Source organism: Branchiostoma lanceolatum, chromosome 11, assembly GCF_035083965.1.
Source record: "Branchiostoma lanceolatum isolate klBraLanc5 chromosome 11, klBraLanc5.hap2, whole genome shotgun sequence".
In the NCBI taxonomy this organism is placed as follows: Eukaryota; Metazoa; Chordata; class Leptocardii; order Amphioxiformes; family Branchiostomatidae; genus Branchiostoma; species Branchiostoma lanceolatum.
This window is the reverse complement of record NC_089732.1, coordinates 13,780,780-13,808,266: the sequence shown is the minus strand read 5'-3', so window position 1 is coordinate 13,808,266 and position 27,487 is coordinate 13,780,780. Positions and strand designations below refer to the sequence as shown.

The following is a 27,487-nucleotide window of genomic DNA, read 5'->3' as shown; positions in this document are numbered from 1 at the left end:
AAAGTTTTGGCAACACTCTAGCAACTGCCGTTCTTCTCACTACATGTCTCTACTCCCGGGGCGCCCATCCAGTGCAAGTGGCAAGTACGCTGTCTGGTGTGATTCATGCATAATTCTACAAGCTGAATTGTTCAGGGAGACGTCTAGACAATTAAGTCTTCTACCGAGAAAAAGTATCGTTTTCCAAGCATCCCCCCTTGAGAGTTCTGAAGTAATGGTAGCAGTTCCCAAGTCTTTTTTCAAGAAGGTCAACAGCTGGCCTTGGGCTTATGTGAAGAACTGACTGCTTGTTCCCGACGAGACATGCTGCAATTTATCACATCCCCTCCAGGGGATTTCTATATGTCAGACTTTTGCGACAATTGCCTGCGGTTACAAGCCGCGTAACGTAGATTATCTGCCTATAATGTATGAATTACGTGAAATGACAGCGGCAAATTGCACGGAAGTTACATTTCTGTGTGGCCGCGCTGATATATATGCCCAAGAGTTCTTCCTTCGAAGGTAAGCTGCGTTCTAAATCACTCCACGTTGTGAATCTGTGACTACTTAGCTGTAGTTCGGACATTCATACATTCCTATCACTATGTCACGAAAATACATGCTAATGAGCATGGACTATTGACCTTCATTGGCATCTAGCTGCTTACTGTTTCCCAGGGCTCGGTACGACCGCTTTGGCTCGGACGGGCGACATTTTTCGGACGGGTGTTCAGCTACTGGAATCGCTAGATCGGGACCCCGGTACTTGTAAAACATGGATGCGCCTTAGTGATTAATGAGGCAACACAGCAGATTGCGTGTATTGAACGTGGGGCTTTGTTGAATTGTGGGTAATACATAGTCAGTGCCACTGTCGTAAAACGACACAGAATACCACATCGCCACAAACGTAAGACGGAAGGCTTGCAGAACCGCTTTGTTTACCCTGGGGCATGCTCTGGGTACAGAGCCGTGCTACCTTCATTTTGTGGATGATACAACTCAACCCCTCCACAACACGAATAGGATTTGCAGGCGCAGCCGGGTACTGGTCGATTTGAACGAAGAGGAATTCTAGGCGGAGAAAAAGGTCCGCGGTCAACCTCGCAACACAAGCCGTGGGACATTCCATACAGCCATATTGCTGCTGTGGATCCCTGCGCCGGATTTCGAAACCATATCATCACGAGGGGTTGAGAACTGCTATTGTCCAACAGGTAAGGCTACTATTCAGGTACTTTATTCATGCCCATATCCATAAAACCCAATGTTCACGCGTTTAACTGCTGTGTTCGATTCCCACACCGTTTCTGTTGGAAACACATACAGTCCTTCTGTTATATTGAATGTGGGGAAATGTTGAGCATTGCTGCACATGTTGAAATATCCGATTGCAGCGAGGCGTGCCCGTTAAGGTCATGACAGCGCCGTTAGTGCTGTGTGCATCTCAGCGAGATGATCTCCATCGGTACTAAGTGTTGACGTCCTACTGAGTGTCGTGGCTTAGATAGGGGGATTCGATCACACTTGGACCCGGCACGGCCGGCTTGCTTCACACATCACAGCGTTATCGCCCACCTGCAGCCTCGCTACAATAGCTACCATGATTGCTATTGAAAAACTGAACCAAGCGACTTGATGTTTATCTATGCCAATGGCAATCTTCGGTAGATAAGAAAATCCGCCCCCCCCCCATCAACCAGCCGGCAATGATTTTTTCCACGCACCAGAGAACAACTATCGAATAATAGATTATTCTATTTCTAGCTTTCAAGAAGCTGTGGAGGCAAAACGTGGACAGCGGTCATCCACTTTATCTGATAGTGGAAACGCTGCAAGCGGCCTCATCTGGATGAGTACATTCGGACGTAACATCGATGTCTGTGAAGGTGAAACCTTCTTGATGCGCAGGTCGATAGCAATCGACCGCCTAGTAATACGTGCCTTCCTCTGAGTAAACATTTGTCGTTGGCAACCCATGATAATAGGTTACTCATCCAGGAATCTAGTTCAAGTGTTCTTCAAAAACTGTCATTTTTGGGGGTCTCTTTTTTGTGATGATGAGCGTCAATGATGGGTCTTGCTTGATATTTGCGCATATGGTTAAGCGAACACTGTTCGTATGCATCGCTCCGCCGTACCATTCTAGGCACGGCCCACGGCAAGATTCAATACCAGAAAGGGGGCGGCTGCTTCCCGCATGACGGTTGTAGATAGAAACGACATTGGAGCCTAGCTAAGTGGTGGATGCGCCGTCAGGATATGGAAAGGGATCCATCAAATTGCAGCATGATAGCAATTCAATCAAGCCTATTATTACATTTCCCCTCACTAATTTTCCACCAAGGAGAGCTACACCATTTACGCTGATACGATAGCCGCTTTACAGTTATGGTTTGGGGAACTGAAAAGAGTAACCGCCTACTTGATTGTCATCTACTTACAGTGAAGTCTGGTCTAATCAGAGTCAGTGAAATTTTTATGAAGACCTTTCAGAGCACTTAACCCTGGAGAGCACGTCTGTTCCAACCCTTCGCTTACCGTCGCAAGGCCTTGGATTCCACTGTTGCACCCGGGTACCCAGAATCGATATTCGAAATCCACAGGGTAAAGACGCAACAATAGATTTCCTTTCTTCATTCGAACCCTTCTTTCAATCGATGGATCCCTCGATCTTCTGGCCGCGACGGGTGTGCATACATGAATATGTGCGCCCCTCTTGAACCAGGCTGTATAAGCTGGAACTATTGAAGTATTTTCGTGGCGAATGTTTAAAGGTGAGCCGAAATGACATACACTGGCTCTGACAATCGGACTAAAATATGAGAAGACGGCTAAGCTTCAATGAACGAGACGCCAGATAGCAGCTTAAACGTCTTGGCAATTGTTTTTCTCAAAGTAATCTCGTAAAGGGTCTATAAAACTTCAAGGGACTGTGTTTAATCTTTCAAACGCATCTTGACTGCTTCGATAAACACAGAATTCGCTCAAAGCTGTAATCACGTACCCGAGATAGATATATCAGATATCTCATTTTGATATGCATAATCTCATTTTCAGACGCATAATCATGCGCATAATCTTTCAAACGCATGGTGACTGCTTCTGGATAAACACAACATTTGCTTAAACCTGTAATACCCAAGATAGATATCTCATTTTTAGGTTTTCAAGGAGTGGGTCGTTGTTTCGAAATTGCGGCGTCTCGCTAATTTTGCTTTGGCACTGTCTGCGCCCCCAAGGCACAATGCTACCTAATTTGCGTCTGACCCGTCATGACCTTCCTTCAATACAATATTTCCATCGTCTTCTCGTGGTACCTGATCTTCTCAGTTTGACAACGACCTAAAGCCCCATACCGACTTTTCCTCCTGACCTCTCCCCACCCACTCACAAACATCAACATCTGCAACGCATAAGATAAAAAGAACCCCGCACGTATGACCTCGAAAAAACGGCTAGACATATCCATCTCCTACCGCCCGACTATAAATCACCGATCGGGAAATAAGTACAGGTGACCACCGTATTTGCCGAAACTGGATATTGCCTGCGTGCATTTTATTGCCGACATGAATGGGCGATTACAATTCATATTTGACGTGTGATATGGACTTCGACCACAGAAAAAGTAAAGTTTGGTTGATTTGTTCATATTTCTTTTGAAAAGGGCAAGTTTAAAGTCTTTGATGCTTGAATTTCAAATTGCGGTGTTAGTTTTTATTGTTTTAAGATTTATTTGAGAAAGCATATATTTATAGTCATCGTAAAATGGATGCGTAATTATGTAATGATAATATAAGATAATAGATTCAAACCTCCTGCAGGATTTAGAATTATATGTATATATTTATGAGCTATTCAGACAAAATAATATTCCAGGTATTTGTGGTGGCAGTCAATTTGATAAATTGAATACTGCAAAAAGTGTTAATGAAGTCCTGTGGGTATGTAGCATCCTCACATAAAATTTAAGGTCATTTGGTTTGCATAGAATGGCACAGGAGCCAAAAATGTACATTTCTGGTCTGAAAATGGCCAAAATACATTTTTGGTCTGAAAATGCCCCCCCCCCCAAAAAAAAACAACATTTCAGGTAGTGCATGAATAAAAAAGCGTGAATGGCCATATGGACATATATCATAAGCATCCCCATAAAGGTCAATTGGTTAAAATACCAGGACATAGGAACCTAAACTGTACATTTTTGGTCTAAGCATGGGCCAGAGTGCAGTAAAATTAATTCTGGACGGAAATTTAGATGCCTTCATATCTACATCTATTTAGAATAAATTCAACTACATGTGTACCAAATTTGGTGCTTTGAGATGAATTTGCAATTTTTTTAACTATTTACTTTGCTTCAACCTTTTGTTAAAGTACGATCATCCCATCTTCAGTTGAGTTTCACACATGGTCTGATTTAAGCAGAACCTATATGAAGCCTTAACTCCACCAACCATGCCCTTAACACTTTACATTTCTTTAATCCTGTTAAGTGCTCTTGTAGAAAAAAACACCTAATTTTGGCGTTGAGTCTTCCTTTAAACATAAATGTCAGGAATGTTGAAATATTAAAATCGTGCCCAGAGTAATTTACACTAGTTCTCTGAAATTTACAAATGACGTGACAAAAGCAAAATTGCTTCCCATCTATATTCAAACACTCTCATGACAACGACGACAAGCAATCATACCGTGATTTATGTTTAGGATGTTATCTTAGGGCTGATGCTCTTCGGTCGACCACCACGCGAAGTTCCTCTAACGCCCTTCGGCGCAGGCGTTAAGTGAAGTTTTCCACTAGAGATGACGCTTGGTGAAACAGGGCCTCTTGGCGAGGGAGTAAAAGCATTTGTCTAAAGGTGTAGCAGCCGTCGTGTCATTCCCGTTGCGGATTGGGACGTAGCCATTATAAAATGATGTATTCGTACCCGTTTTTGCAAGGTTCGGGGTCTTTGGAGCAAAGTTGACCGCATTTTTCTGATGTACATGGTGTAATAAATAGAATCCATTCGTAGGGCCCTCGTTCACTTTATTCCCGATGCTATAATCCAAGGTATGACATATCGGCTATACCGCTTTCCAATTTTCATGTGCAATGTAATAACGCCACACGATATCCACCGATCTTGCAGCTAGAGCCGTTCGGGGTGAAAATTCGCTTCTCCCGCGTTAATTGTATTCTTGCGAGCCATATCACATCAAAAGGATCGCGAGCACATTTTTGATTGGGCTGCAAATTGGCGCGTTATGTTCGAGGTTGAGATCTAATCCCCCACCCAGATAGGCCTCCGCGAAAGACCGTAACCACATTATCTTCAGTGAAATGCGGAGCGGCGGCCCAACTATCAATTATATACCCGATTGGTTGGCTGTGTGCAGACAGGTTTTTGCACGAGATCGATAGGCAAGAGGCGCTCTTTCTACCACGGGATCATCCAGAAAGCCCGGATTTTGATGGATAGTCTTCATCTAGCATACGCAAGGCGTCCTCTGCTAAATGTCGAACATATGTACGTCTACCGTGAGTGAGGTTTCGGCCTAAACCGCACTGTAGACAGCATTCTGCCATGCCGGTACACGTAATACTGTTGTCCAATAGCGGAGCCAAGAGGACTGATATCTATCAACCAGTCGTAAAAAAGGACATCGAGGCGACTCACTGCCATCACTTCTTAAGACCTAGGGAAGACGCTGAGACATTAGTGAGAACATTATGTCAATAAGAGACCATTACTGAGGCAACCTTCCGTATTCAATCAAGGAGCTGTCATCTTATGGCCAGTTTGCCACATCTGGCCGTAAAGGGAGGTTAACCTACACCGTATTACACATAGCTGCCATATCGGATATTGCTTTGGACATGCTTCAACACGGCACATCAAAGTATCGAAGGCCGACCTGAACGTTTTTTTCTGCTGCCTCTGCATTTACGGGCTTTTAAACTTATTTCAGGGCCGTTGCACGTCGTGGGTTCATCGGCCCCTGGATCTCCCGAGTAGACGGCGGCTAACCTGCGAGCAGCCATGATGGTGAACAGGAGAACGAGCGGTCTTCTTGTCATCTCCTTTGTCTTAGGTATGTACATATATAAACTTCCATTCATTACTGACGCAAGGTAGTTACGACATAGCTGTGGGAATGCACCAGTGCCAATGATATGTTGCTGTAACCATTGCCGTCAACAGCTCTACTGAAAAAACATTTAGTTTTATCAAGGTATCCATCCAGTGATAATGAAATGCTAAGACTCTCTTGCACGGTATTATCTGAGTAGATAATGAATAGAGAAAGCTGAAAGGAAGGAAAGGATATTTAATTAAGTCATGGCCTCGATTTTCTTTCTTCCATCGATGATCATTGACAGCGCTGCTGTAAAAGGCCCGACATCAAAGATACGCTAAGACAGTAGTTATCGACCTGTAGATGTTAACGCTGCGTCCTGCCCGAAAGGTTTCTAAAACAAATTCCTGCTAAGGCAATCAACCTAGATACATAAAACGGAGAGCTTCATCATTGACTGGGTACTACCTAGATGGGCTTACAGAATGAGACAGCTGTTGGCAAGCGGCAGACTTGTCCATGGCCCCAAATACTCTGCATATATCCACAGGTGAAGACATTATTCAAAATCACCTGCCCGACATAAATTCTACCTGCCTCACTAATTTTATTCCTTTGATTCAAAGTCCACGAAAGCAATATTAAATGTTTAATCAACACCATCTGTGCATCAGGATATATCCAACCTTGAAGATTTGACAAATTTGGGGACAAAAATGATCAATGTATGAGTCAAAGCAGATTAAGAATGAAACAAAAATAGCTCCGTATGTCTATCTTTACTAACACGAGCCTACATGCGGGTATAATTTCAAGCCCTGATGGTGATTCATAGGGGTCTGTAAACAGACATCTGTGAAATCTCCAAATAATTTCTTGATAGATTTTCGCGTTTTGTCGTCGCTGTATTTCATTGCAATTCTCTATGAAGAAGTAGAATTGTGTAAATTTGAAACATTTTTCGTACGTCAAGACACCAAAAAAAAACACGTTAAGTAGGATTTGCCCCAATTGCTTCAACAAATATGGCCAATCCACATGAGTCACGTTTTTGAACGCCAGATATCACAGACTGGTGTTATAGTAACAGCCGGTAATCAAATTCAACTGTCTACTGTTAAGACAAATTCTTCCCACCAATAGCTGTCAAAAGAGTTTACCTCAAAACCCAACCAGACGGCAGTATTAATGATTTAAGAGATGAGAAAGAAAATTTGAAAGGGCAGTCTGATGGAAAATTAGTTTTCTTGTATTACAAGTTTCGTATTACTCTTTCTTAAACCCTATCATTTTTCAAGGGGATCAAGATCATTTGTCAAGGTATGAAAATCATTCAAATGAGCAGGTGCCCATATGGTGCTCAGGGAAACTATAGACGGTATTATCACTACTCGTCTGATACACCTATTAATATCAATTAGTTTCTACACCATAGTTCCTTCTATAAAACCGGCTGTTAATTGTTGAATTTAAAGGTACAACAGTATATCGACATCTGGTGGGGCCATTTTCTACATTTTGTATATCCTTTTTGAATCTAGAATCTTTGCTAAAATTAGTACCAGGTCAAAGGGGTGTCCTCAACAGTTTGTTTTGTTTATATTTCCATGCCAAAATCAGCATGTTATTTTAAAATTGAAATAGTTTATTGACATATTGTGGTGATGGATCGTTGTTATTTCTTGAAACAACTGTTTTTTTAATGCTGACATAATGTTATAGGCAGTATCGATACCGTTACATGGTCTATAAGTGGCGTCATTATCATCAAACAACGTCTAGACACCCAGCAAATTAGGTCAGAAATCCCATAAAGATTGTAATCTATAGTCGTGGTAATTTGTCACATTATGACGTCAGCAAAACCATGGTAATCAATTCCACTGCAGCAGTACTCATTACCTGTGTGAGTAGATGCGGACGTATTGATCTTAGTGGTAGATTTATTGCTTTGTTGTTTAGCCTGTATTTGGGAAAATCAGTAGCCTCCAATCGTGATAATTACTATATGCACTATGGGCCTACGTCGATGAAGGTTGGACATCCAGGTAATAAGATACGCAGGGTAACAGCCCAGTTGCTTGAGTAACTGTTGCCTTGGGTATATCATGAGTCTAAATCATAAGAAAATATGTTTTTTACATTACGTTATATTTCGTTTGGTGGCTTTGTAATTGTATGTTTTCTTTGATTTCCTGCAGGTATATTTGTTTTGTGTTTTTTGGCTTTGTAATTGTACGTTTTCTTTTATTTCCTGCATGTATTATATTTGTTTTTGTTTTTTTTAATGCCAAGGACAATTCAGCTCAAAAAAGTAGAAGTAACATCGGCAAAATATTCTTCTGCATGAAGTTGTTCTAATTAACAATGGATCAATTCACATCTTGATTGTTTCTGAGTGTTATGAGAGAGAGATAGGTCTATAGAGACATGATACAATGTTATTGAAGTGAATGATGTATCCCCTTGCGCCCTGTTAAGCACTGGTTGACAGCAGCAAGACGCCCTACCCGATGACCGTCAGAGGGATGGTGGGCGACCGGGTAACACTCCGGGGCAAGTTCCAGGACAGCCTGGACGGCGTGATCGCCATAACGTGGAGCAAAATAGACAGCGCCGACGGCGGCTCAAGGAACGCCGTCGCCATCTGGTCTCCCACCGGCAAAGATGCCAGAGACATGACCTTTGACCCGTTGAAGGAAAGGACAACGCTTAACAGGGACGGATCCTTGACGTTGCAGCCCGCCGTCTCGTCGGACCAAGGACTTTACGTACAGACGGTTCTGATTGATGGAGTTGGGCAAAAGGAATATTACGTTGCGGTGGAAATTCACGGTAAGTCTCCTTACCATTTGACCCCAATCGGATGCATGGAAGATCATCTCTAAAGTAATGATAATGATGATGATAGTTTATTATTGAATGAAAGAAGACCTTTAGTGCATTTTTGCCACACATGGCTAAGTCCAGATCACTACAAAACAAAAGAACAAGTACAGTTCAGGGATACACAAAAAATATTACTGTCCCTAGATAAATTCTACTTCTCGCGTTTCGGTCATAGTAGATATAAGGAACAGACGTGTTTTTCAATGGAAGGTTTGTCTAGTCGCATTAGGAATATGAATTTTTGAACAGTACTTAAATGTGTGAAGTACGGAAATAGGTTTTGTACAATCTTATACAATTCATTTCTCTCTTGGGTATATAATCTGCATTCTACCACAAAATGACATTCGTCTTCTATTCTATTACATGTTTACATAATCGTTGTTCTACAGGAGTGCAACGATTGTGTAATTAAAACATTTTACTTTGAATAGAATGGAAGACGAATGTCATTTTGTGGTAGAATGCAGAGCTTTGAATTCTTGCCCGAATGCGAAATAAGAGTCAATGTCCCATGGCCCACCCGAGATGTTTAAGGCAATATAATGCCTATCCCCAACCTATGATCACCAAATAAACCACCGAGTGAGTGAAGTAAGATGGATACATTTGATAAAAAATAAAGACAATGTTGGACAGGTGACTATTCCAACTTTAGATAAAAATGTTATAAAATGTTAGGAGTGTATTTACCGTGGGAGTATTAGGATGTGTTGTGTGCTATTTCAAAATCATAAGATGCAACACAACCTCACATAGCATGTCACTAAATCACTCTTCTAGCATCCCTTCCATTGGTCAGGTCCCTACAAGTTTGCCGGCCGACAACTTTAAGTTAAAGTAAAAACGTTCTGTTAGATATAATAATATTGGAGGCTGTGGTGACCGGTTTCCATAGTGACAGAATTTCGAGCGCCCATTTGATTTTTATATTGCATTTACTTACTTTGATTTTCATAAGATTAAGAATCCTGACCTCCTATTGGTGCTTCAGGTTCTTATTTTTGAATCAATCAACTTGCTTGAGGGTGAATGGGCACAAGCTCTCCCAGCAGGGGGCCCAATCAGTCCGTGACAGCGAAAGATGCGTAACACAAATTTGTCATTCTTGACAACTTGTACTGTATAATTACATCATTAGCCCACGCCAATGTATTTTGTTGCTTCTCGGAATAGCCTGTCCTGTTTTTTCCCATTTTGAAAAAAAACAAACAATTGGGTCACTATTCCCATTCACAAATTTTAACTCCCAATTTTACTATCTGCTCAGTTGTAAAACTCGATAGCCACCAAAATAGATTATAAAGGACTGCGTAAACTTAAAAAGTGTGGTCACATTGATCATAAGTTATAATTTTTCATTCATTAAAACTATTTCTCAACATCAATCCACGTATTACTTGGCAAAAGGTCATTTTGTTACTGAAATTATACTACTCGGTCAAAGAAAGGGGTGCATTGCATAAAATGAGCCATATAAAGCTGAAACTTGAATAATCATCTTGTTCTTTATGTTATGTGAACCCTTATCTAATCACCCCAGACTATTTGCAAAAGAATTTATTTTTGTTATTTTACCGCGATGTCGCTCCGATTTTTTTCTGAAAAAAATCGTAGAAGCAACAAATTAAATTGGTGTGGCCTTAAGCCCAATAAGAAAAATTGACGTACAACTTATATTGATGACTTGGTGCTAAAAGGAGACAGAATATCTTATGGCCAGATGATTTTTTCACGGGTTCTCGCTTTCACCACTGATCCCCACCACGCAAGACGTGACCAGTCAAATGAATCCCGGCTTCAAATTAGTGTCAAGACGACGTCTAGCTTGTTTACCGTGCGTGCTTTGAATTCATTCTGAGTTGGGTGAAGGTAAATTGGACTAATCCAACAGAGCACGAAAACGATTTTACCTCAAAAGCCGGATAAAACGAGTTTACTCTTGCTCATGACCTGTTTAACTTTTTATCTTCGCCGAGAAGATTATGTTTTCGGTTACTCCAGCTGTTGGGTGGGTCTGTGTGTATGTCAAGAGCATGACTTGTTAGTATTTGCTTTTCGATCTATTTTATATAGGCATCTGTAATATTTTTGGTGTATTCAATGTAGTTGTATCATTATGATTTAGTTTATGCATTTGTATTGTAATGTATTTTTTTGCTGTACAGAAGTTAAAGAGGACATATCATTTTATTAATTCATTTCTAACTGGCATCGATATATAAACACAACAATAAGCAAAGTTTAAACTTCTTTGAGTTAAAAAACAAACAACAGCAATTGGCTGGATCCTTTTTTTTAATAATGTGCCATTTATATTCCTTCTTATAGATCAAAACATTAATAATGACATACAAACAGTTCAGTTTGCAAATTGTTTTGTTTTTTCCATTGACTGTGCTTTATTCAGCTCTAGACTCAGCATATGTGTCGGCATTAAGATCAACTGAAATCTGCATTTGCATAATGAAATTATCCAATACGCTTAATAATACATCAATCTTTATTTAGGAAATAACAGTGTGTATCCTTGGCTGCATCGTTATGCAATAAACTCTCAAACTTGGTAATTATGATGAATGTCAATGGCACCATAATGACATACATAAGATTAACGTTGTACAAATAAGCTTAAGAATATCAATATAATGTCATTCTAGCATCTAATAATGCGGAAGTCATCATTTATTTATTGCGGTGTCTACCTTGATACCAAATATTTATTAGTGCTCAAGGTGCTCTTTCCCATTGCAATGATTCAAATTGTCTTTGCCCTGACGTCTTAAACTATATTTTAAGACACCATATTGATGGTAACGACATAATCGTCCTCACCACCATCGTGACTAAAAAGCATGATAAATTCCATTAAGTCGTTAAAAGTGCACTGATGTTACATTCATGCATTCTGTTCTGCGCTAATTAAGATTCCCCTCTCTCCCCGTGCATAATGGGGTGAGTTGTTGTTAATCATCCCATTTGCTCTAATGGGCTTTACAGAAGGGACCCAGGCAACGTCCTTTTGTTCCATTTATTGCTTGGTACGCCTACGGTCCCGATGTATTTCTCATTACCAACAGACGACGCCACAGATTATTCACCAATTCTGTCCGTGTCTATACCTCCAGGACCTCTGCTTCTCATTACTGATAGGTTGCCATGAATACTGACTCTTGTTTCCATTGATAATGACGGAAGGTTATGTAACATGGAGTTAGTTACCTCCTCATCGTTGCTTGCTCTCTGCAGAGAGAGAATTGTAATTGTTAGGCGGAAGATTGTTAATTCATCAATGGTTCTCTGTAAAAAGATAGTTTGCTGTAATATGTAGCATGTAGGTAGATATACCTCTTTATCAATGCTTGCTGTCTGCAGAGAGAGAATTGTAATTGTTAGGCTGAAGATTGTTAATTCATCAATGGTTCTCAGTAAAACGCTAGTTTGCTGTATTATGTAGCATGTAGGCAGATATACCTCTCCATCTATGCTAGCTTGCTGATTGCAGAGATAGAATTGTAATTGTTCGGCTGAAGATTGTTAATTCATCAATGGTCCTCAGTGAAAAGTTAGTTTGCTGTGTTGTGTAGCATGTAGGTAGATATACCTTTCCATTTATGCTTGCTGTCTGTAAAGAGAGAATTGTAATTGTTGGACTGAAGATTGTTAATTTATCAATGGTTCTCAGTGAAAAGCTAGTTTTCTGTATTTTGTAGCATGTAGGTAGATATGCCTCTCCATCTATGCTAGCTTGCTGTCTACAGAGAGAGAATTGTAATTGTTGAACTGAAGTTTATTCATTTATCAATGGTTCTCAGAAACAAGCTAGTTTGCTGTGTTGTGTAACATGTAGTTAGATATACCTCTCCATCTATGCTTGCTGTCTGCAGAGAGAGAATTGTAATTGTTTGGCTGAATATTGTTATATCATCAATGGTTCTCAGTAAAAAGATATTTTGCTGTGTTATGTAGCATGTGGGTAGAAATACCTCTTTATCTATGCTTGCTGTCTGCTGAGAGAGAATTGTAATTGTTAGGCTGAACATTGCTAATTCATCAATGGTTCTCAGTGAAAAGATAGTTTGCTGTGTTATGTAGCATGTGGGTAGATATACCTCTTTGTCAATGCTTGCTGTCTGCAGAGAGAATTGTAATTGTTAGGCTGAACATTGTTAATTCATCAATGGTTCTCTGTAAAAAGCTAGTTTGCTGTGTTATGTAGCATGTGGTTAGAAATACCTCTTTATCTATGCTTGCTGTCTGCAGAGAGAGAATTGTAATTGTTAGACTGAAGATTGTTATATGGTTCTCAGTAAAAATATATTTTGCTGTGTTATGTAGCATGTGGGTAGATATACCTCTTTATCTATGCTTGCTGTCTGCTGAGAGAGAATCGTAATTGTTAGGCTGAACATTGTTAATTCATCAATGATTCTCTGTAAAAAGATAGTTTGCTGTGTTATGTAGCATGTGGTTAGATATACCTCTTTATCAATGCTTGCTGCCTACAGAGAAATAATTGTAATTGTTGGGCGGAAGATTGTTAATTCATCAATGGTTCCTAGTAACATGTTACCTTCTCTGAACTTCTGCCATTCTCCACAGTGGTGTATGATAGATGTTCTACTAGTTGCCTATTTATTACAGGTGACAGAATAAGCTTCGACATCAAATTATCATGGATGCCATGTGGTGTTATGCCTTGCTTAGGGGACTGCTGTTTTGTCAAGGGCTCGTATCTAATTTTGTTTACTCTGAGCCTCTGGCAATACCCTGCAATTGAGTATGGTTTTTGCTACAGTTGTTTGTTTGCTGCAGATGCTGGAATAAGCTTTGGCAGCAAATTGCTTCATCAAGGGCTCTTACTATAAAAAGGTGTCCTTCTTAACCTGTGATAAGACCAAGTAGTTGAACATTGTTGCTGTAAGAACAGATGCCAGAACAGATGCAGATGCAAGAACAGTAAACTATCATGGTTGCAATGTGCTATTTTTCCTTGTTTGGGGGATTTGCTGTTTCACCAAAGATTCTAGATAAAATTAGATTGAAGTTACTGACTCTGAACCTCTGACATGCCCCTGTAGTTGAATACGGTTGTTGCTACTGTTGGCTGTTTGTTACAGATGCCAGAATAGCGGCTTCGACAGCATATTATCATGGCTGACATCTGTTATTATTTTGCATTGTTTATGTAGACTGCTGTTCTTTTGCATTGTATTGATTGATATCACCCGATGCTCGGCGCCAGTTCCAAATCCTCCAGCTGCTCCGTCCCTGTTTGAACCAGTAGGCATCACTACAGGGGATGGCGTCCTCCGTGGTTTAAGCACAAGATTTGTATGCAAAGAAAGTGTCCACGGATTAGAACACACACTTCGTCGTCCCTAGATAGGGAACTAGGAAATAAACCGATGGTTTGTGGCTTTATCCAGTGAACAATGTAGAGTTCCAATGCATGAGCACGCTAAGACCCTCTGAGCATGATGAACGGGTCGCAAGTGACAGGAATTTATTGCCTTCTTTTATCACTGCCCATGGATTAGACGAAAACATGTCCCGTCTACTTATACCTAAGCCAGGGGTGGTTACAACAAAATGCAATCTACTTTGCATCATGGACTCCTCAGGATACGCTTCCAGCAGATGGCACTGCCAATTGACATATGAAAGACTGATGCTTTAACTTTGAAATAAGAAGACATTCAGTAGAGAGCCATGGGAAATGGCACTGAATCTGTAAGAGGCTCTTCGCAATACGTCTTCATGACTTTCAACTGCTGAGTCGAGATTGCCGCCTTTGTAATTTTGGCAATGATAGAGGCTGACCATGACATGGAAAAAATGTCCCCATTCAATCTCATTTACGTCGACTATATATTCCTACATATATCTGTCCCTGATTTTCTTCCCTTCAAAGTAATCATATACATAATTCTAAAGGTAATCAGCAGCAATTTGACCATCATTGGAGGTAATGATATGGTGAAAAATCACCAGAAAACCTGCAGTAATCTTAACCTAATCTATGACTGAATGTCCTGTTCCAATTACCAGTCAGACTGTGATGGAGTAATAAGTCTGGGCACGGGAACAGAGTAGGCTAGTATTTCAAACTGATAATGCGTCGTTTTATTAGCATCATATTTCCACGGTTTATATATACCACAGGTGAAGGTTATTGTTATGAATTCTTTACATGTCGCGAAGCTGCGGAAATTCTAAGAAATAACAATTCCTCCAAATAAGGATAGAATAACAATTTGCATATTGATCTGATAATATCAACTGTCAATCATAGTTTACTCTTGATGGTTAAAAAACAAAGTGGGCGATGAAATTGAAATGATTGACATGAGGGTTGATGTATGCATAGAGAAAAGTGTATTAATCTAACTGAAAGCACATAACATGGTATTTGACAGTTGTTCGATACAGACGTGATGGACACATCAAAGATGGTAATGATGAATGCAATATCCGAACATGGGTCAAGAGCCAACCATAATGCAGGAATCGATAATTTGGTAACCCTGAAGGACAAAATGTCCCTAAATGTAGCACGCTATTTCACACTCCGCTGTCATTGGTCATCCGAAATAACCTAATTAACTAACCCTATATAAGGCATACGCGCCTTATCACTGTGGACTTTTCATTCGGAGACATCCGCAACACCGGAGAGCGCGGTTGGGGCCGACCCTTCAGTATGGGTATAGGAGGGGTGATTAGAACGGGGTTAAAAAGATAGCTCTGGATTTTCCCACCCATCCACACATTTTGATAGACAAGAACTGCCCATCTGCGGGGACTACGGCACTGTCTCATAACTTATATACAGGATGATCCGATGATTGCGCAGTGTGGGTAGTAAACTATTTCAACAGGCATGCTGGACCTCATATTGAACTGGCAAAAAGGATTGCCATTTGTCTTATCTTGACTTTGTTCACTTGTCGTACTTTCGAAGTTTGCAATTTTATATTATTCACGAAGGGGTAAGAGGACGAAAAAATGTTGATATATAGATATGGAATGTTTCATTTGCAAGGCCTTGCCCGAGGGCTAATTGTAACATGAAACAATGTATAGAGAGGGTATACTGTACAGATAGTGCGGGGTAACAATGTTGACAAGTAAAACAAATGGCTATTCTAAGAACTACAACGGAATACAATATACGCTTTTTGTTATATCAAAGACAGATGAGTCATAAAAATAGTGAAATACTGCAATGGGCAAAAAGATTACATCAGTATTATACCACACATTGTGCACATATACCCTTTATGTGAGAATCATTTGTCAGCGTAGAGATTGATATCGTTGAATGTTCTTTATTGATGTTGTAATAAACCTGTTGAATATATATAACCTCGACAACACGCGATAGCATGAGAATTATTCCTTTTGGATACTATGAATTTCCTCCGTGGCATTCTGGGGAGTAACCCACAGTCGTTAAATTCTGGGAGAGCTTGTTTATCTTTTTTTCATTTCCAAGCTAGGTTGACAGACCGTCTTACTAGACAATCATTTTCTTAAAGAGATGAGTTTGGAACTGTTTTGGCTATCGCATACTCATGTTCTTTCCGTGGATTTTGGGATTCAGAACTTGTGGTCTGGTAGATATTGACAATCCTTGAGATAGCCTTTTATGGTATTAGATGATAGTCAATATGAGGTACGCTTCTGAATCATCCTCTCCGAGACATATTCTCAATATCTAAGTAGGAGAAACAACTATTTTACATTTTAAACACGAATGCAGACAATTCTTATGGTGACTTGTATTTAATGCTATGCGTTTGCTTGTCTTCTTTCACAGTACCACCGACGGTGAAGCTATCTATGCCGAGAAGAGGGGAAGCCGTAGAGCATACCACCTTATCTATCCACTGCTCTGTGGAGAACACAAGTGCCTTAGTCAGCCCTATATACTGGACTAAAGACGGGAGTATCATCGACACCAACTTACGCATGTCGGTCACGTTAAAGAGTGGAGACAACATCAGGAACACTTCATTAGTAATTCCATACGTTGAGAGGAAAGATGGCGGGAATTATTCGTGTGTGGCAGAGTACCTGACGGGATTCAAAGCGGCCAGCGTTCTATTGGACGTGCTATGTGAGTACCACTCTCTGTTGCCTCTTACAACCTTGATCTTATAACGTAACCTTAGACCTTTACCCACTGTTTTGCAAGACTAATTCGAAACCATTGAATACTTTCCAACGTCTTCCTTTTCAACCGTTAACGACACAAACTTTGTTAGGATTCATTTTACTTGCTCTTACACCACCTTTAGTTAGCAATCAACAGAAATACAGATAACATTCAATTCATCGGCAACCAACCCACTTAGGGACCGCGGCATCTTACACTGTTTAAGATCAATATCATTACTCACACAGCACGCATTTCCTGTTAATCTGAGATAGTGGGTTCCTTAATTATATTTAATGATGGTGCATGGATTAGTGTGGCTCTGAGCAACTAGAGCGGGTATAATGACCTCTTATATTAATGAGTTGCTCGAGTTGGCAAAGGGTAAAACAGTAGGGTGTCCCTGCAGAGGCACTCTGCGATATGTCTCAACTAGTGTTGGATAGGAAACGTGAAACTATTGGCGCTCCACTAGCTCCCATTGCAGGCATCACTGTCGATGAATATACCTCTTTCCAGTTACGTCGGCCATTTTGAATTCCCAGAGGTCATCTCGGGGTCATGCACCAAAACGAGGCAGTACCTGACCAAGGTCCTAAGTCCATAACCTGTAATGCCAGTTGTATCATCTTCGGTGGTACATTTCGCGCCTCTAAGATGAAATAATCTAATATGTGCCTTTCATTTGTAGAAAATATTGTTGTTGGCGTTTTGGTGCATGACCCTGAGCTGACCTCTGGGAATTCACAATGGCCACCGTAACTGGAAAGAGGTCTATTGTACCAAAAGGGAAACAGGGAGAAGTAAGAACATTCACAACGATTTAGCATTAAGTTTATTGCCTTTAGAAACTCAGTAACTGAGTAAAACCCGTTTTAATCAAAGATCTGACGGTCATCACAAAGAGGATTCAGTAAACTAAGTCCTCGAATGTACCTACCACAGATGAACCGAAGTGAAGTGGACAGGTCTATTCAAGGCTTTCCAAAAATAATCTAATGAAATGTTTGATGAAATCTTAAAAGTCCAGGCAATGATGACAAATGATATGTGTCTCTCAGAATCAGCCAAAATGGGATTTTGTTACAACTTTCAAAGGATTAAGTCATTATTAAGTGAAGAGACCCTCATACTTTGCGATTTGAATTTTATTGGAAATGCAACAGTGCAATACACGTGGGACACAGGCAGCTATTGCTGATGCCGTGACCCACACACATAATGTACCCTTTTTTTACACTTGGTGGAGTGGGGACAGTCGTGTTAAGTGCCTTTTCCCAAGAGCACAAGATCGGTGGCGTCAGGGGATTCGAACCCGGGACCCCTAGGTTCTAGGTTCTGGGTCGAAAATCCTGCCGTTATGCGACACGACCCCACCCCACCACATATTTTGCGATGGTTGTAAACGACTCGCATCTATGTCAAAACGTATGATAGGCACCATCGTCAATATAGCACGAATGTGAACGTCTTTACAAAAAATAATTGCTAAACCACTGTTATGGCATGATGAACGCATGAATGTCAAAGTGTCATAAAGGAACCCACTATCTCAGATTTATCCAGTTGCTTGAGAAACTATTTTTGGCGTATCTAACTACCTGGATGTCTAACCTTCATCAAAGTGTCATGCATACCTTTTATGGCAAATGGAATCCCTGCAACAACATTTACAGTCATATGATGCTGGATTGGCGTTTATTTTTTGGACACGTTGCAAGTATAATGTAGTGTACTGACATTGAAACAGGCCGACTATACTTGTCATTTGGCTGCGAAACATCACAACCACGAGATTCGTAATATTGCTTGTAGTTTACATTTGTCAACAAACACAATATATCATTATGATAAAGCTAATTAAGAAACGAAGCCAATTCTTATCTAAATGTGGCGTCGTGTGGCGCAACTGTAGAGCACGCGGCTGTCAAACAATGGGTCCCGGGATCTAATCCCAGGTGCGCCCAGAGACATGTCCGAACTTGCGCCCCGACGTTGTGCCCTTGGGAAAGGCACTTAACACGACTTTCCTCACTTCACTCAGGTGTAAATGAGTACCTAGCTCATCTAGGGTTAGGGACGTCCCTCGGATAGGACGTTAAATGGAGGTCCCGTGTTTGGGGAGAGCAACACCCCGCGCACGTTAAAGAACCCACCACACCTTTCGAAAAAGAGTAGGGGCATGCCCCGGTGTGCGATGGTCCAAATCTTACAGTCCGGTCTGGGATGACATCTTGAAAAGGTGATAGTTCACCTGTTATGTCAATCCTTCCACAAAATGTGGTAAATCAAAATAAATAAATAAATAAATAAATAAATAAATAAATGAAGCGTCGTAATCTGTCTCTCATAAACATTATCTTTGATGTTACAGACGCGGCAAAGATCATCAACATCTCCAATCCCATCGTGCCTTTCGTCGGAGAAAGTGTGGAGCTGCTGTGCCAGGCCGAGGGTAACCCGACTCCTAACGTCACGTGGTACAAGGCAGGACTCGGAGAGCCAATCGCCTTCGTCCGTGGGGTCAACAGGAGGGCTTCCGCCTCCGTCATCATTCCTGAGTTGAAGACCAATGAGAGCCAAGATTACCTCTGTGTCGCGTCCAATGACGTTGCTGACGCCGACTTCAAGTCTGTGTTCATTTCATTCGTTGAAACGGCGGCCATGACAGGTGGGAACCTTTCTAAGTGCTGCATTTCTTCAATATCTACATATATCTCAAGCTCAAAGTCTGTCTACTCTCACTAAGGCGAAAAGGAAATAGCCTCAAGAGGTATATATATGACAAGGCAGCCATCTAGATCTTTTTCAGAACTGATTGCCATCCAACTCCTCCAGCTAGAATCTGAACAAATTGACTCTGACTTTGATAAGAGTTGTAGACGTTGCTCAGACAGGTTTCCTTGATCTCGTTTGCATTTACCTTAACTTGATTTTCCCTATTTCCTTTTATCAACCACTGCTGACTTGAACGTCCCTTTGAACTGTTCCTTTATTGGGGATCTCATTGAGTCGTTGTTATTCCCTAGCAGAAGTGATATCTCCCGTGCGGCGACTGTTCAAGATAGCCATCATAGCCGGTAGCGTTGCAGGCGGTGTACTGGTGCTGACGGCAATCCTGCTCGTTGCACTAACGGTGTGTAGAAGAGATAAGCACCGGGCTGCATGGACTCAGTGCCAACTCGTCAACGTAGTTCCACCGATCCCCGAATCCGAGATGGAAGTCGCGCCCAACAATTGTGATGACGACTTCGATAAACTTGCAAACGATGGGGATATATCTCCAGGTACGTGTTTTTTTTTTAACAAGAATTAATAAGTTTTACCAAATTGCCCTGCAAATATATCCTCAAGCTATTATAAATTCTAAAGTTGCGTTTATTATCTCGATAAACCATGCAATAAAAGTGGTTGCGGTAATAAGGTATCAGGTAGGATTCTAGAGATTCAGTGCGCTGCTCGATACGTCAAGGAACTCAATTCATAGTCAGTGCATTTGGCATTCACTAAAGTACAAGGAATGTGATTTAGATCAAGACAGACAGTTAAAGCTGGGAGGATTATCTTCTATGTGAGGTAATTCCAATGAGGCAACACATAGTTCTCTAAACCTTACATCCATCATTACATCAGTTCCACTTTGTAAGACTTTATTCAGAAAAGGTCAGATACAAGTTTTGTATAGATATTGATTCATATAAGCTAAAGCATAATCCATAAATCCTAGTGTAGATGTTGAATGGTGATCATGTTGTCAGAGACATTATGGATTGTTTCGTCACTATCCCATGGGCACATTCTTGAAAGAGAGCGTGCACAGAATTCGAAAGGACAAACCAACACACTGATTTAAGACAAATCTTGTCACAAAGGCTATCCATATTTGATATAACCCATAAAAATATCAGACAGCTGTTAAGTCCGTCTACTAAAATTATATTCAGTCCGAGCAAAATCTAGGACGCCATCCGTCCAACTTTCTATGACGTGGCATAACTTGGTGTTCTTGGCCATTATTCACTAAGTTCTAAATGTTTTATTTTTTTTAACATTCATTACTCCGGGAAGGAGGATGACCTCCTTCTGGGAGTATTGGGAATGCATTTGTTGCGCGTTCGCAGCTATAACTCACGATCCCGTTGTCGCATTGGTGTGTAACTTGGCATATCGTTTGCCTGGTTCGGCGTGGTGATGCACAATAGCTTTGTTACACCATAACTACTTTAAACGTCAATCCAATATCGTAATTGCACCCCTATAATTAATGCTATGCCCCACTGCCCTGCCATAGGGACCATGTTATAATCCGTTATGCATGACTGGAATACTTCAGGCAGATACGGGGTAGAAATCTTCCTTACTTGCTGTGATCGTATAGTCACTGTTACATTGCAAAATAGACAACGTGCATCACCACACGCAACCTAGCAAACGATATACCAAGTTACATACCAATGCGGCAACGGGAATTGTGAGTTTTAGCTGCGAACATGTACAGAGTGACCTCCAGTCTGTGTATTAAGTATGCCGTATCCACTCGCCACTCGCATACAGTATGTGCGCACGGGACGGACGATGCACTTTTACGCACAGTGTGAAAATGGCAAATCTCTGGACCTTCAAACTTACCACACTTGTTTTTATTGGGTTTATAAACAAACAAAAAACGATACACAAGACATGTATGGCACAAAAATAAGGTAGTTTACGGAATGAAATGAAAACAAAACCGATGAATAAAACTAATTGATAATAATAGTGAATATACCCCAATTACCATTCCTTTTACATGTTCTTTTTACATATTCTTATATAATATTATTGCATTATTGCATTTAGTTGTAAATGTTTGTAACATTTCAAAAGCATCAGGAACATTTTCGTTCAACTCTTTATAACACCAGAAGCGTATTAGGCCATGCATATGTATGTAATATACGATCTTTCTGTCCTTATGCTGAAATGTTTTACAAGCAAATGCACTGGTTAGAGCTTATTCGTCTGAATCAATAGTCTTTCATCTCTTGTCTCACCCTCTTTAGAACTAAGGTAGTCGTAATTGGCTTTTTGGCTTAAATCTAGCTGCTTTGTTTGTATTCTAGCCGACATGTGCATGTCCAATATTTTCCGTTTCGCCGCCCAGGCTATCTTTTCTTATTAGAGAGCGGGCATTCAAAATGCATTGCATTCTTTACACTACTTAACTTCACAAACCTTTCTTCTTTATTTTCCTTACAACTTCGGATGACTGAGTTGCTTTTTAGCCGACCTTGGCCTTATGAGTTCAATATCTTTATTCCATTATTTATTATTCTGCTCTGCTTGTCGTCTCTGGGGGATAATAAAGAACATCAGTCGTAACTGTACCAAAAATACCATGAAATATGTACACACGTATACTACTGAATGTTCCCTATGAGATTAACCTTACTACCGCAATGAGCTCCTCTATAGAAAGATGGACGTCTGAACTTAGATTTTATGTTCATTTTTGCAAACATCATGGATAGAGGGTGACTCAAAGCATCAGAGTAAATGCTTTCATAGTCGAGCTTTAATGCAGTTTCCGGCAAGCGGAATCATTATGAAGTTGTAAGGGTTGCAAGGAAAGTAGTTTTTAAAGGAAACGTTTGCGTTAATGAATGAATGAAGACCTTTATTGCATTTCTGCCACACTTGGCTAACAACGAAACAAAAGAACAAGTGCTGTTAACGGATACCAAAAGAATATGACTATCTTTGGATAAATTCTACTTCTCCTCGCTTTTCGGTTATAGTAGATATTAAAGAACAGATATGTTTTTCAATGGGAGGTTTGTCTAGTCGCATTAGGAATATGAATTTTTGTACAGTACTTTTAAAAATGTGTAAAGTAGGGAAATAGGTTTTGTACAAGCTAATACAATTCATTTCTTCCTTGGATATGTAATCTGCATTCTACCACGAAATGACATTCGTCTTCTATTCTATTCTATCCAAGTACAATGTTTACATAATCGTTGTTCTAGAGGAGTGCGGGTATGTCTTCCCGTTTCAATATGTAGTTTGTGGCAACTGATTCTTAATCTTGTGACTGCATTCGTGTCCCTCTTATTTGCATTACCTAAATATTTTTCTTCATTATATGTAGTTTTAAATAATCTATATGATCTTAACTTATTTTTGGCAGCCCCATCTTTGTTGTCTTTATGCATTTCTTCTAGAAACGTTTGGAATTAAATGTGTTTTATCCGCTGGCCAATGGAACTAACAGTTTGTTACGTATTTGTATTATATGGTTAATGCTGTTTCTTTTATTTTCATGATCAGACCGCTGCGTGGCAAGAGCCATCATGCCTTACGAGGTCAGCGAGCCCGGTCTACTCCATTTGAATGTCAACGACATCGTTGAAGTACTAAAAACTGGAAATGACGGATGGTGGTTCGGGTACTGCCAGGGGAAGGTCGGGGCCTTTCCCGCCGCATGCGTCGAGATCCTCACGAAGCCAGATACGCTAAGCAGAGGTTGGCAGTCCATTTGTTAATCCTCCTATTGACCCTGTTGTGATTTTGTTGTAAATAAATGTGGTGTCGGTAATGGAAAATGCTTAAGTGTCGACGTGATTCAACTGAGATATGGTTTACCTCGTGAATCAATGTAAAAGAGTCGAACAAATTCTGTTTAACACGGGCTAATAATTTGAATACAATAATAATTCTTACCTGAGCACTCGATTACCAGCCTGACCGTTTCTCAATGGCTAATTCTTTTTCATACTGGCCAGTTGTCATTATACCACATTTCCACTGAAGAGGCAACCGTTGACCAACCATTCAGAAATCTTGTTAGTAGTTCACATGAATTTCCTTGATCAAGAAGTGCATTGTCTTTTAATTTTGTGTGCTTTGTTGTCTTAGATATTATACTTTTACATCATGGGTCATGTCTAATCTATAAAGTCATAGGTCATATCAAATTCAATTTCAATTCAATTTAGTTACCCAACGGTCTCCTTAAAGGGCATAAGACACCAATGACATAAACATTAGGAATTTCCTGAAATTACATAAAACATAATGCTATTGTTAAATAGCATAGACATTGCCACAAAATATTCACACTTCGGATGTTATTGAACATCAAACCATCAAAACATCATACCTCCAGCTCTTGATTCTTCCCAATAGGTAATTACATTGATCAGTGACTTGCCCACTCATGACGTCACAAAGAACATGACAGCCGATTTGTAATAACCTGGTGAGAAGATCATATAAGACTAAAGAGCTAGATCCATGGAAGTATGGTTTCTGATGGTTAAAGTTAAATAACATCAGAAGGGTGTGTATTTATTTTAAACGTTTATATTCCTTGAATGATGCTACTCCTATTTCAGATAATAATAAAATATTCTATTTTGGTGTCTTATGCCCTTTAAAGTGGAAAGTGGTTGCTAGACACAATGCGTTTAACATATCGCCACAGTCACTGACATTTGAGTCGTGAAAAACTTCCAAGCAGACAGATAACGTTTAAGTGGAGGGGTCAGTAGCTATTAAAAGCATGCTAGCACTCTTGGATTACGTCAGGTGAAAAATGCATCAGCCAATCAAAGCGGCAAATGTCCCTACGAGACAATCCATTATAGGATAATCGATTACCAGATGGAAAATGAGTACGCCATTAGGGCCATTCCACTGCAAAATGTCTCTTTCACTCTTCGCATGGCTGCATGTCAAAAGATTTTTCCGCCCTGACTTCCTAAAAATGACAATTACACATAATTCCATTAACTTCAAAGAATCGATTCCTTAATTAAAGTCGTGTTGCACAGTAATAGGCCTGGACAGATGCTATACGTTCATTTCTGGATGAATTCAAACGCTGGCATTTATTCTTATACACATGTTGTATGCAGTTATAGATATTGATAAAAACGTAATATCTTCCATTTTTCTTTGTACAATTTGACATTTGATATGTATGTATACATATTTCACATAATTTCAAGGTTATTTTTTTTTCCGAAACAATTCCCTTCTTTTGTCAAAGTTTTCGGCATCAACTACTGGCTGTGATCAAAAGTAATTGTCCATATTCTTCAGCATTAAGCATTGGATTTGGTCTGGCTGTCTATATTATGAGCACGGTTGGTGACTAGAAATTTTGCCATTATGGTGTCTACATTTGAAACACTGCCAAATTTCATTTCATCAAGCTGTGCATCAGCTGTATACAAAGAGCGATATATATTCATTACATGGGGATGCACCCCACGACTCCAGCCCAATATGTAATAAATATTACAGCGGTATAGCGGGTGACAAAGAATAATATCATCTCTATACTTATTGCGACGTATGCAGTCGGTCCTTGCAATACGAATGTGATATATTCGTTAATGATTACACATTCCCGAGGTCACCATAACGGTTGGAAGCATTGATTATGAATCATATGCAGTCTTATGGCAATGTTGATTTCAAATTAGTTCGTGCCGCCGGTTTCAATCGCAACATTTAGTTCTGAGACAGCATCAAGCAAACGGAGTTTTGTGCTGGGTTATTCATTTTTTTAAACTTCTAAAGAGCACGTTTTACCCCATAAAAACTGTGAAGACATGATTTGCGATACCAGGGAAACAATATGGTTTGAAAGTATATGATAATTTTTTCGAATCATACACAGCATCAGACATTAAATCATATAATACTAAAATCTTGTAGAACTATTTTTTATGACAGAAATGTGCTAAACAGAAATTGCCTCTTATTAATTTCTCTGGACGTCAAGCGTTAGAATATGAAATCCGTTCTTCAGATTAAATTGTTGCCTCTATACCTTAGTAATATAGCCGTAATATGACTGTCTTGTTGCCTACATTTTTTGTATAGAAACTGTGCCTGACACTGCACATTGACTCCCTTTAATATAACACAGGTCGACGGCGAAGCAGTTCTACACAACTTCCTGAATGCGAATGTTCGTATGCTACACTCCCCCTGAGGACACATAGATGCTCTTCAAAGGTAAGTTGGGGGAAGCAATCCATGTCGTTCCCTACGTATCATATTAAAGATCTATGGTTCCTCAGAAGTTTCCGCTTCAGAAAACGTAAGAAGCTCGCAAAGTCGATTCTTAAGTCCAATTTACGAACTCAACAAACGATGGTTATCAGCTAGCTTGAAGCGTTTTATTCAAAGAGCTTTGTATAGCATCGATAGAAATCATTGCATGACGAATTTGTCAAGAGGTATAATGCTGCATAGAGATGCTGTATATTAGAGATAGTATCCATTTTCTGCATAGCAATATTCTATCCCTTGATGTGTAACCGCTAGTTATTTATTGTAGATGTAAGTTTCCTCAATAGCGTTGTATGGTATTAACAAGACTTAACTTTTCGTCCAACACTGTAAGAGATATTGGGACTTACCCCAAATTTTCGGTTGACTCCATCAACCCTGTTCACGGAATGACCCCGGCTACTGCAACGTGATGTCAGCGACACGTGATCGCAGTAGCAGGTCATACGTGTTCAGATAACTTGTGTCGTCCCCCGTCTCTGTTCAAGGTAGGTCTGTGGGCTCTGAACCTTGAACAGAGACGGGGGACGACACAAGTTCCGTGAACAGGGTTGATGGAGTCAACCGAAAATTTGGGGTAAGTCCCAATTTCTCTTACAGCGTTGGACGAAAAGTTAAGTCTTATAAATAATGAATTCTACCAACACAAATGAACTTTCATGCTAAGCATTGTATGATGTTTGTTTTCATACACACAGGAGCAAATAGATGACAGAACTTTGCCGTTACGGCGATGCTACAAGACGAAAGATCGCAGTCCTCGGCAACAACGTAAATATTCTGAGACAGACATACAAGCTGATGCACATCAAACAATACCAACCGTATCTGGACGCGTTACAACGAACCTTTAACGGACGCATCGGAACCTTTTCGTCATTTATAGCCAACTCTTTGTACCTGACGGTCGCTGCTACGGTGAGCAGCAGACATTGATGCTGCATAAGATCTACTTGTGTTAAAATTAGATCTCTGTAGAGGTAGAGTCTCAGATATTCCAAGATTCTGGCTTAAATATATTATATAACGTTGCAGTATATACGGGGATATGGCTTATGGACTGAATGAACCAGGATATAGTCCCAGCAATACTATTGGTGGTCAGTGACAAGTTTTTAGGTATGACGGCCAGACCTGGAAGTAACGGACCACATATTAGTCAAAACAATCGCAATTTGTAATGAAATATTCGTCTCAAATTTCCTAATGAAACGTTGTTGATTTTTATTATTAGTGGACTTCTCTTGCAATCAATGTGAACATCGCTGATAGATAGAACTTTCATCTTTCGAGTCGTAATAATTAAACCTTAAAATCAAGACA

At 40.1% G+C, this 27,487-nt stretch overlaps 1 protein-coding gene across 1 annotated transcript; it reads left to right on the top strand.

The window, feature by feature from the left end:
- Nucleotides 1–5,215: 5,215 nt before the first annotated feature.
- Nucleotides 5,216–27,487, top strand: LOC136445373 (uncharacterized). Its single transcript, XM_066443350.1, has 8 exons — nt 5,216–6,063; nt 8,530–8,883; nt 16,760–17,059; nt 19,473–19,769; nt 20,131–20,385; nt 23,408–23,602; nt 26,019–26,107; nt 26,863–27,487. The coding sequence occupies exons 1-8, from the start codon at nt 6,012–6,014 to the stop codon at nt 27,016–27,018; spliced, it is 1,698 nt and encodes a 565-aa protein (XP_066299447.1). The 5' UTR covers nt 5,216–6,011; the 3' UTR covers nt 27,019–27,487.

Excerpts from the sequence above, each read along its gene's own strand:
- LOC136445373 (XM_066443350.1), top strand. The coding sequence starts at position 6,012 with ATGATGGTGAACAGGAGAACGAGCGGTCTTCTTGTCATCTCCTTTGTC. Across the intron at positions 8,884-16,759 it reads CGTTGCGGTGGAAATTCACG|TACCACCGACGGTGAAGCTA; the intron begins GTAAGTCTCCTT and ends CTTCTTTCACAG. Across the intron at positions 20,386-23,407 it reads CGATGGGGATATATCTCCAG|ACCGCTGCGTGGCAAGAGCC; the intron begins GTACGTGTTTTT and ends TTTCATGATCAG.